This window comes from Saimiri boliviensis, chromosome 4 (assembly GCF_048565385.1).
Source record: "Saimiri boliviensis isolate mSaiBol1 chromosome 4, mSaiBol1.pri, whole genome shotgun sequence".
Lineage (NCBI taxonomy): Eukaryota > Metazoa > Chordata > Mammalia > Primates > Cebidae > Saimiri > Saimiri boliviensis.
In genome coordinates, this window is record NC_133452.1 from 132251976 (window position 1) to 132263750 (window position 11775).

General features: G+C 49.2%; 1 protein-coding gene across 2 annotated transcripts in view; it reads left to right on the forward strand.

Moving 5' to 3' along the window:
- Window positions 1-1031: 1031 nt before the first annotated feature.
- LOC101040877 (class I histocompatibility antigen, B alpha chain-like) overlaps window positions 1032-11775 on the forward strand; it is a 361503-nt gene continuing 350759 nt past the window's right edge. Inside the window, exons 1-7 of one of the 2 annotated variants that reach the window (XM_074398295.1) lie at window positions 1032-1117; window positions 1247-1516; window positions 1762-2037; window positions 2615-2890; window positions 3013-3129; window positions 3568-3600; window positions 3919-4004. In XM_074398295.1, coding sequence (XP_074254396.1) covers window positions 1045-1117; window positions 1247-1516; window positions 1762-2037; window positions 2615-2890; window positions 3013-3129; window positions 3568-3600; window positions 3919-3923 — 1050 coding nt within the window. In that variant the 5' untranslated portion in view covers window positions 1032-1044 and the 3' untranslated portion in view covers window positions 3924-4004. Of the gene's footprint in view, window positions 1118-1246; window positions 1517-1761; window positions 2038-2614; window positions 2891-3012; window positions 3130-3567; window positions 3601-3918; window positions 4005-11775 lie in introns of those variants that run through there. The other variant, XM_074398292.1, reaches the window with a different exon arrangement.

Here is an 11775-nt window from a genome sequence, read left to right on the forward strand (position 1 = left end):
CTGCCTAAAAACTAATAATCTCCTCATGATTAAAAAAAAAAGGTTACAAAACTACCAAGTGTTCAAGTAAAATATGCACTCTGCTTAGATGGCATAGCTCACGAAAGCAGGCAGTGCTTGAGCGCTGGTGAATAGCATTGAGACTGCATGGAGCACTCGCAACTTTGAGTGATGACTACAGGCTCCCGGTTCAATACACGGTAACAAACCTGCTTCTTTGTAGGCAGGTGATATTCTGGATTCACACAGGGAAACTCCGACTAGGGAATGAAGATAATTTTAAATGCAACAACCCAGAGCCACAGATCCATAGTCTGGGAAGGTAAAACTTAGGAGATTTGAGAGTTTAACTGTAATGCTGTTTTGACACAGGTCTTTTACAGATTGGAATTCTAACCATTCAGGGATTAAAATATTGTGCTACCTACTGTATTGATAAACACAAAGGAAACTGGTCTCTATGAGAATCTCCATCTGCTGCCTTCAGACAAAACTTCACCATGTTTAAAGAGAAAACCCCTGTCTACACCTCCATTCCCAGGGCGAGCTCACTCTCTGGTATCAAGTTCCCTGTGGTTTCCTTGTACATGAGTCAAAGTGGAGAGGTAAGGAGTGGGAGGCGGGGAGTCCAATTCAGGGAGGAGGATTCCAGGACGAGAAGTGAAGGGGAAGGGCCTGGGTGCAGCCTGGGGGAGTCTCTCCCTGAGTTCCACAGACAGATCCTTGGCCAGGACTCAGGCAGACAGTGTGACAAAGAAGTTTGCTGTAGGAGAAGAGGGATCAGGACAAAGTCCTAGTTCCCGAGCGTGGCTCTCAGGGTCTCAGGCACCCAGGGTCGTTTCTGCATTGGGGAGCCTCAGCATTGGGGAATCCCCACTCCCCTGGGTTTCACTTCACCCACCTGTAGTCGGGTCCTTCTTTCTGGATACTCATGACGCGAACTCAGTTCCCACTCCCATTGGGAGTCGGGTTTCTAGAGAAGCCAATCAGCGTCGCCGCGGTCCAGGTTCTAAAATCCCGATTCAATCTCCCCAGTTGCCTAGGATGGCGGTCCCGGCGCCCCGGACTCTCCTCCTGCTGCTCTTGGGGGCCCTGGCCCAGACCAAGACCTGGGCGGGTGAGTGAGGGGTCGAGAGGGAAACGGCCTCTGCACGGAGGAGAGAGGGGCCCGCCAGAAGGGGGAGCAGGACTCGGGGAGCCGCCCAGAGAGGAGGATCTGGGGGTCTCAACCCCTCCTCGCCCCCAGGCTCCCACTTCATGAGGTATTTCCACATCGCTGTGTCCCGGCCCGGCCACGGGGAGCCCCGGTACCTAGAAGTCGGCTACGTGGACGACACGCAGTTCGTGCGGTTTGACAGCGACGCAGCGAGACCGAGGATGGAGCCGCGGGCGCAGTGGGTGGAGCAGGAGGGGCCGGAGTATTGGGAGGAGGAGACACAGAGAGCCAAGGATGTGGCACAGAGTTTCCGAGTGAACCTGCAGACCCTGCTCCGCTACTACAACCAGAGCGGGGCCGGTGAGTGACCCCGGCCCGGGGCGCAGGTCAGGACCCCTGCCCATCCCCCATGGACAACCCGGGTTCCCCGGAGTCTCCAGGTCCGAAATCCACCCCGGGGCTGCCGGACCCGCCCAGACCCTGGACGCGGGAGAGCCCCACGCGCCTTTACTCGGTTTCCTTTTCAGTTTAGGCCAAAGTCCCCGCTGGTTGGTCGGGGCGGGGGCGGGCTCGGTGGGCGGGGCTGACCGCGTGGGCGGGGCCAGGGTCTCACACCCTCCAGCTGATGTACGGCTGCGACCTGGGGCCCGACTGGAGCCTCCTCCGCGGGTATCTCCAGTTCGCCTACGACGCCAAGGATTACATCTCCCTGAACCATGACCTGAGCTCCTGGACCGCCGCGGACACAGCGGCTCAGATCACGCAGCGCAAGTGGGAGGCGGCCAATGTGGCGGAGCAGTGGAGAGCCTACATGGAGGGCGAGTGCCTGGAGTGGCTCCGCAGACACCTGAAGAACGGGAAGGAGACGCTGCAGCGCGCGGGTACCAGGGGCAGTAGGGAGCCTTCCCCATCTCCTATAGATCTCTCGGGATGACCTTCCACTAGAAGGGGAGGAAAATGGGATCAGCGCTAGAAGATCGCCCTCCGTTGAATGGAGAATGGCATGAGTTTTCCTGAGTTTCCTCTCAAGGCCTCCTCTGCTCTCTAGGACAATTTAGGGATGACGTCTCTGAGGAAATGGACGTGATGACGGTCCCTGGAATACTGACGAGAGGGCCCCTTTGACCCCTGCAGTCGCCTTGGGCACCGTGACTTTTTCTCTCAGGCCTGTTCTCTGCCTCACAATGTGTTTATTTAAAGTTCTGATTCCAGCTTTTCTGAGTACTTCCACCTCCACTCAGGTCAGGACCAGAAGTCGCTGTTTCCCCCTTCTCAGAGACTAGAACTTTCCAAAAAATAGGAGATTATCCCAGGTGCCTGTGTTCAGGCTGGTATATGGGTTCTGTGCTCCCTCCTCACCCCAGGAGTCCTGCCCATTCTCAGGATGGTCACAGGGGTATTGCCGTGATGTCCCATGAGAGATGAAAAGTGCCTGAATTTTCTGACTCTTTCCATCAGATCCCCCAAAGACACATGTGACCCACCACCCCATCTCTGACCATGAGGCCACGCTGAGGTGCTGGGCCCTGGGCTTCTACCCTGCGGAGATCACACTGACCTGGCAGCGGGATGGGGAGGACCAGACCCAGGACATGGAACTTGTGGAGACCAGGCCGGCAGGGGATGGAAACTTCCAGAAGTGGGCGGCTGTGGTGGTGCCTTCTGGAGAAAAGCAGAAATACACGTGCCACGTGCAGCACGAGGGGCTGCCTGAGCCCCTCACCCTGAGATGGGGTAAGGAGGGGGATGGGGATCATGTCTCTTTTCAGGGAAAGCAGGAGCTTTTCTTGAGCTCTTCAGCAGGGTCAGGGCTGAGTCCTGGGGTCAGGGCCCCTCACCTTCCCCTCCTTTCCCAGAGCAGTCTTCCCAGCTTACCATTTCCATCGTGGGCATTGTTGCTGGCCTGGCTGTCCTAGGAGCTGTGGTCATGGGAGTGGTGGTCACTGCTGTGATGTGGAGGAAGAAGAGCTCAGGTAGGGAGGGCATGAAGGTGGGTCTGGGTTTTCTTGTCCCACTCAGGGTTTCAAGTTTCAGGTAGAATTGTTCCCTTCCTCATTACCGGAGAGCACCATCCACACATGGGCCGACCTAGCCTGGGGCTCTGTATACCAGTACTTATTCTTTGTGAAGCACATGTGGCAATGAAGGACAGACGTATCACCTTAATGATTGTAGTGTTGGGGATCTGATCCCAGCATTCAGGGGTCAGGGGAAGGTCCCTGATAAGGACAAACCTTAGGAGGACAGTTGGTTCAGGACCCACACCTGCTTTCCTGGTGTTTCCTGATCCTGCCCTGGGTTTGTAGTCATAGTTCTGGAAACTTCTCTTGGGTCCAAGACTAGGAGGTTCCTCTAAGATCTCATGGCCCTGCCTCCTCCCTGTCTCCTCACAGGACATTTTCTTCCCACAGGTGGAGAAAGAGGGAGCTCCTCTCAGGCTGCATGTAAGTGGTGGGGGTGGGAGTGTGGAGGAGTCACCCACCCAGTAATTCCTCCTGGTCCACATCTCCTGTGGGTTCTGACCAGGTCTTACTTTTGTTCTACCCCAGGCAGCGACAGTGCCCAGGGCTCTGATGTATCTCTCATGGCTTGTAAAGGGGAGACCCTGGGAGGCCCAAAGTGGGTGGGGGTGGGGCAGAAGGGACAGGACTAGGTTATGGGAGTTCTTTGATTGGAACATTTCCAGGGTCTGGTGGGCTGTTCAGAGTGTCCTCACTTACCATGACTGACATGAATTTGTTCATGACTATTGTTTTCTGTAGCCTGAGACAGCTGCCTTGTGTGGGACTGAGATGCAGGATTTCTTCACGCCTCCTCTTTGTGACTTCAAGAGCCTCTGGTATCTCTTTCTGAAAAGGTCTCTGAATGTGTCTGTGTCCCTGTTAGCATAATGTAAATAATGTAGGGAGGTGGAGAGACAGCCAACCCCCATGTCCACCATGACCTCTGTCCCCACGCTGACCTGTGTTCCCTCCCCAGTCATCTTTCCTTTTCCAAGAGGTGGAGCTGGGCATCTCCATCTCTGTCTCAACTTCACGGTGCACTGAGCTGCAACCTCTTACCTCCCTACTGAAAATAAGAATCAGAATATAAATGTGTTTTCTCAAATATTAAGCTGATGGGTTAATTAAATAAACCAATTCCTAAAATTTGAGAGAGGAAATAAAAGACCTGAGAACCTTCCAGTGTCCTCATGTTTGCCGTGCTGAGTCTGTTGCAGGTGGGGATGGAGAAGGCTGTGAGGAGCCGAGTGTGGACGTGGTCTGTGCCCAGTTGCTGCTGAGTCCATCGTGGGCTTTATGTGGTCAGTCCTCAGCTATGTCAGCTTCACTGCTACATTGTCCTTGTTCCTTCAGTGGAAAATTGTCCAGTGAAGGCTGTGACCCCAGAGGCTCACACATTGCCTAGGGCGGCCCCTGCACACGGGAGTCTCTGTGTTTCTGAGACAAATTTTCAGACCCATTCAGCTCCTGGCCTCCTTCTAGGGCTCCTCTTCTGCTCTGCTCTCCTGCCCTCTCTCCCTGCCCTGGTTCTAGTGATCTTGGTGCTGGCTTCAATCCCAACTCATAAATCTAAAGCAGAGTCTAATTTAGATTCATATTTGTTTGTAAAATTGGGTCCATAGTCAAGAATTGTACTTTCCTGAAGGGAGAAACCTGGTTGTGTGCTGCAGAGTGTGGGGGGTGGGGGATGGGAGGTGGTTGGTGTGGGAGGAAGAACCCAAGCAGCACTGCTGAGAAAAGCACAGGCAGCTGGATGTCACTGTGAGGGACCTTGTGCTGTAGCTGCCACAAAACAGCACTTGGCCTGAGGCTATGTTAATAAAGATACTGTCTTTAGAATAGGGAGTTGCTCTACAGTGATCATTCATTCAACTGACCTTTGGTGTCAGCCAGACATAGGACAAAATGATTCTGCATCTGGCAAACAACAGTGAAGTAAAATGAGAAAAATCTCTGGTCTTTTGGAGCATGTTGTCCAGTGTGAAGAGGCAGACGATAGATACACAATAATCAGAGTAAGGAAACAAAGTGTTAGAAGGTGGTAAGTGCTGTGAGGCAGGTAATCCAGGGTGTGGGCAGTGGGGACAGGGAAGGTGGCTGTTGTGCTGGGTAGTCTGTGTGCCTTGTTGCAAAGGTGACCTTTGAAGAAATATTTGAGGGACATGAGGAGTGTCCATGAGGATGTCTGTGAAAGTTCTTTCCAAGCAGGGGAACCTCCAGGGCAAATGCACTGGGGCAGGAAGGTGTCTGTGTTCCCAGAAGAGGAAAGAGGCCACGAGGGCTGAACGGAGAGAAACTGAGGTGAGGTCAGAAGTGTGATCAGAGCAGGTGGGCCTGATGGGGATGGGGTTGGATCTGACCTTTGTTCTGTGTGAGATGGGAGTTAAAGGACAGTTTGGAGCAGAAGAGGGTCATGGTACAACTTCTTTTTTAAAAGGACCACTCTGACTGCTGTGCTGAGAACAGGATTGAGAGGCAAGGGACGAGGGAGGCAGAAAGAAAGAGTGGGAAGTGAGTGCCATATTCCAGGCTGGAGATGTCAGTTACCTTGACTGGGGTGTAAGCAGGGGAAATAGTGGGACGTGAGGGGATTCTGGATGCATTTGAAGATAGACTCACAGCATTTGCCAATGGATTGTATCTGTGGTGTGAGAAAGAAGAATCAAGGACACTCATAGTTGTAAAATGAGTGAGTAGAAGGAAGGATGGAGCTGCTGTCAGTGGAGATGGGGGGACTCTGGCAGGAGCATACTGAGGAGGGGGCATCCCAGGCACTCAGTGGAGGAGAGGTCTACTAGGAATGCAGGTGAGGGAGCTGGGGTGGCAGTTGGACAGACAACTCCAGAGTTTAGGGGAAAGGACTGGCCTGGAGAATTAGATTTAGGAGATCACACCATAGAAACGATACTTAAAACCTCAAGCATGGATGAGGGCACCAAGGGAGTGATTGTCTACGGAAAAGAGTGAGCACAAGAGCTGAACCCTGGACCTCCAGTTCTAAGGGATCTGATAGACCACACCCAGAGCAGACTGCACAGTTCTGACCCCAGGCCTAGAGGACACTTAGACAGGGACTTCTCATGTGCACAGGAATCATGTGGACATGGTGCCGAGATCCAGGAAGTCTGGAATCAAGCAAGAGTCTCTGGATTAATGACAAGGCTGGAGCTCCTGCTGCTGGTCTCCAGATCACACTTGGAGCAGCAAGAACCCTGGGATCCCACATGTCTGTGCATCAGCCTCGCCTGTTGGGCTTGTTATATAAATGATTCCTTCATCTTGTGCATAATATCCTGAGGTGGGGATTTTAGGGAGTGGCCTGAGTATTTTCTAAGCCCCACCAGCAATCTTGTTGCTCAGACAGATCGGGAACCACAGAGATCAGAGATCAGACAGTGCCCAGGGTGGGTGGGTGGATTAGGATTTTTTAAAAGAGGATTTTTCTCTCAAAAAGAAAAGGGAGAACATATATCATCAATTATGAGATGTGATATTCCCTGTTGATCTCTCCACCATGGGGTAGAGGCCAGGTAGACAATTCTGGATGTGGCTCTCACACAAAGAACACCTCTGAATGCTGCTCTCTGACACTGGGCCACAGACTGATTTCTCACGTCTTGAAGCAAACTATGGAAAACAAATTTCTCTAATTTACACATGAAGTAGTATATCTGGTACTGGGGACTAATTTTATGGTGCGGAAGGCCACAGAACCCTGCTGGAAACTACACATCCAGGAACAGAATCCACAGCCCACTCTTGATCTGGTCCCTCCTGGGAACAACTGCCCCTGCTGCTGAGCACAGATGCCACTGCTCATGCCTCTGACACCTGGTGATGGACACTGGACCCTGAGGCTAAGACAGATGTTGCTGCTGTATGTGGAAACTGTTAATCGTTACTGCCACTCAGCCATTCTCTCTAAAATGCACTCTGCATAGTTCCAGCCTCTCTGTGTCACCTCATTCTGGCTCAGAGTCTGGCAGTAATATAGGAATTAAGTAGAAATTATTTAGGCAGGTAGTGAGGGTATGGAAGACTCAGTAAGGTTTTCCTTTTAGTGAAGAGTAGCCCCCAAATCATTTTCTTTTCTAAAAAAAAGCAGTATGTAAAATCAAGCTTCAGACACAGACAAGCGAGCTGGGAGCTCTCACGGGTGAATGTGGCAGCTGTGCCAATAGGAGAAGGACACCTGGGACTAGGCATGTTCACATGGTGGCTCCATCTTCCCTTCACTTCACCAGCCACATGTACAGTAAGAAGCAGACAACATGGCACCGGCCAAATGGAAAGCCTATTAGCATAATAGGATTAGGGTGGAGTGAGCAACCTTTCTCCACCCACTCTGTAAATGTCACACCTGGTCCAACCAACCTGTGGGCCCTACATAAATCAGACACCATCTCCTCAAGCCTGCCTATAAAATCTGGAGCACTCTTATTCTGGGCTGGAATTCCCTTTTGGGTGCCCCTCTCTATCACAACAGAGAGCTGTTCCCCTTTGTCTGTCTTTTGCTTATTAAACCTCTGCTTCTAAGCTCTCTTCTCATGTGTCAGTGTCCTTAATGATCTTGGCGCAAGATGACAAAATCCCCATTATTTACCCAAGGCAATGACACAGCTTCAGCAGGTGATCGTCTGATGGGTGGAGCCTAAGACTCATGTCCATGATCAACTGCAGGGTGACTGGAGGGTTGTCCTCTTCTAGGGAGGGAGGTGGTTTCTGTCTCCTCTAAACACTTTACACCTTGTAAACCAAAAATGAACTTCAAAGCCACCCCTCCCAACCATCTTAATGCACACCCTCCTCAGCCAGGGCACTCAACAGTTCACCTGGAAGACTGGCTCAGGCCACCATGGGTAGCAGGTGTTGAACATGCCTCATTACGCCCTCTTCCCTTTTGGAATTCAGGAAAAGCTGACCAGCATTTATCACCAACACAGACCTTAAGTCTGATCAGAAACATTTCCAATCTATTCTTTCTGAAGCCTGCCACCTGGAGGCTTCATCTGCATGATAAAATTTTGGTCTCCACAACCTCTTATCATAACTCAGACATTCCTTTCTATTGATAATAACTGAATCACTTGCCAATCAGAACATTTAAAAATCTACCTATATCCTAGAAGCACTACCCTCCACCCCCACTTGCTTCAAATTGTTCCGCCTTCCTGGACTGAACCAATGTACATCTTAAATGTATTTAATTGATGTCTCATATCTTCCTAAAATGTATAAAACCAACCTGAACCCCAAACACCTGAACACATGCTCAGGGCTGTATCATGGGCTGTGGTCATTCATATTTGGCTCAGAATACATTTCTTCAAATATTTTACAGGGTTTGACTCCTTTAATTGACAACGTGGAATTCTGATGTAGTAAGGGGGCTCAAGTGCTGAGTGTGAGGGGTAGGAAAAGAATGACAAATTTTAATTCTTGGAGCACTGATCCAAGACAAGAACTTTATCTGGTAACTAGTAGGCACTCAGAGTGTCTGAATGAACCAGTTACTAATAAATAATATCTTTTCACTCATTCCCTTGAAAATAAGTTATCATCTCAAGTTTTTGCCTATCCCAGTTCATATTCTAGATTACTGGAGCGGCATTGTGTGGTGGTGAAATGATTATTCACACATCTTCCCTTGGCATTGTCTCTTACTAGGATTTAAAAACCCAGGTTTGTAAGATCTCAGAGGATCTGGGTGCACACTGAGGTCTTATATTAATATTTATATGTTTTTGTGTGTGGAAATATTTCTGGGGAGAGAATCTCTATCAGTTAGATTTTTTGTTTGTTTTTGAGATGGAATTTCACTCTTGTTGCCCAGGCTGGTGTGCAATGGTGCGATCTCAGCTCACCACAACCTCTCCCTTCTGGGTTCAAGCAATTCTCCTGCCTCAGCCTCCCAAGTGTCTAGGCTTACAGGCATGAGCCACCATGCCTGGCTAATATTGTAATTTTAGTAGAGATGGGGTTTCTCCATGTTGGTCAGGCTGGTCTCGAACTCCCGACCTCAGGTGATCAGCTCACCTCAGCCTCCCAATGTGCTTGATTACATGCATGAGCCACTGTGCCCTGGCACATTTATTTGTTTTTATGTGACCCCCTCAGTGGCCTAAGAGAAAACCCTAACTTCTAGGTTAGAGGTAGGACCACTCCATGTCTGGACAATGAACAGCTGGTAGCAACCTGTGTTTAGCAGACTTAGGGACATAAAATAAATGTTCACATTTTGTTTATCTTTTCCTCTGGGAGCGAAGAAGGTAGAGGTTTACTTGCTTACTCTTACCATAGGCTTCTGCCTGTGGGATGGTGATGGGGTTTTCCTCCACCGAAGTAACTTTTTGATTCTCCAACAGCAGCTGGAAATCCTAGAATTTGACTCAATTCCGACCGTCACTACCTGGAGTTCACCTCAGACTCCACAGGTTTAAGGGCTCAGTCCCACAAGACTGTCCTCACTTCAGATGCAAGCCACAAGTATCGGGTCCCAGGTTACCTGCACTTCTGTCTAACATGGCTGCAAAGTCAGGGGTTTCTCACCTCCCAAGGCTTGATATTTCTTAAACTAACTCAACGAGCTCAGAAAGTTGCTATTGTCATACAAACCATAAAACATCCGAAACAGTTCTCAATAAGTTTAGAAGTTTATTTTCCCATGCAGAAGATACACCTTGGAAAAAGAGACACAAATGATTGTAGCATCTGTGGCCCATGCTTTTTCCTAGGAGGGTTTTGAGGACTGCAATATTTACAGGGGAAAAGCAGGCAGGAGAGTAAGAAGGAACAGTCAACTATGCTTTCATCTCGTGCTCAGTAAATCTGCATTTTACATGAGATAAAGTAAACTGTGTGGTAGAGAAGTCAAATATGCGTTTGTCCCTGGGTGGGTGGAGGGATGATTTCTAGTCTTGTGTTTTTCCTGTACCTGTGAAGATCAGCTGTTAATTTACATTGTCGGGGGAAAGTCAACAAAACTCTGTTTTAGAGTAAAGATGTTGAAGCCCACAAGGAATTATCCTGGGAGCAATTTGTGAGAGAGACCACCTGGGGAGATATGTGGTCTTCTATCTTTGTGGTTAGTTGTTTAGGAACAAAAGAGAGGCAAATTTTCCATCCCTCAGTTTCCAAACTTAACCTTTTCCTTTGGTATAGTGAGTTTGGAGTTCTGAAATTTTATCTTCGTTCCACACTCAGTATTGCAGTTTATTATTGCTATAGCTTAAATCAGCTGTCCCCACCTTTTTGGCACCAGGGACCAGTTTCATGGAAGACAATTTTTCCATGGACCAGCAGAGGTGGCAGGGGCTGGAGGGGAATGGTTTCAGGATGAAACTGTTCCACTTCGGATGATCAGGCATTAGTGTTTCATAAGGAGCATGCAACCTACAGCCCTTGCATGCAGAGTTCACAACAGGGTTCCTGCTTTTATGAGAATCAAATTCCGCCACTGATCTGACAGCAGGCAGAGCTCCTGTGGTCATGCTCCTGCTCTCTTGCCCACGAATCACCTCCTGCTGTGCGATCTGGTTCCTACCAGGCCAGGAACCTGTTCCAGTCCACAGCCCGGGGTTTAGGGACCCCTGGCTTAAATTATGTGACTATAGCAGAACACCTGAGACTGGATAACTTATAACAAACAGAAATTTATTTGATTCATGGTTATTGAGGATGGGAATTCCAAGATTAAGAGATGGCATCTGGTACGAAGCAAAAGGGCAGGAGAGGGTGAGAGGTAGAGGAAAAAAGAGGTCAAACTAACAGCCTCAGATCCTTTCATGATCAGACTTAATCCATTAACGAGGCCAGAGCTCTGATGATCTAATCACCTCTCAAAGGTCCCTCCTCTTAAAGATGTTGCATTGGTGATGAATCATCCAACACATGCATTTTTGGACAAACATTCAAACCATAGCAGTTATAAAGGATACAAAAGAGCAGCCAGATGAAGTGTGCACAGGGTGAGGTCTGGAAGGACTCTGAGCACATGAGCCTCTGTTCACATGGAGATGGGGTGCACCATCCTCCCAGCACATGGACACACAGATGTGCTCACCAATTGGAAAGCTCTCCAAAACCCGATCTCTAGAGGTGTCTATGGAAGTTTAATGTGTAGGCAAGATTAATTAAATCATTGGCCATTGGTGACTGAATTCAACCTCTAGCCCTGCTTTCCTTTGCCAAGGTAATTGATTGGGCTGAAAGTTCCAATCCTCTAATCATAGCTTCATGCCTCTGGCAAGAAGCCCCCATCCTGAAGCTACCTAGGGGCTCCTCAGCCCATAGTCATCTCATTGCCATGTTAAAGTCATACTTATCACTGAGGAGACTGCAAATATTTTATAACCTGCTTGTCAGGAAACAGGGACAAAACCAAATATTTTGATCGGACCACAGATCACACCATGGTCTTTGACCACATTATCTCTTTTTATAATTTTGATATATTTATTTTAGAGACAAGGTCTTGCTCTGTTGCCCAGGGTAGAATGCAGTGGCACAATCACAGCTCACTGTAACCTTGAATTCCTGGGCTCAAGTGATCCTTCTGCCTCAGCCTCCTGAGTAGACAGCATCACAGGTGCACACCACCATGCCTAATTAATTTAT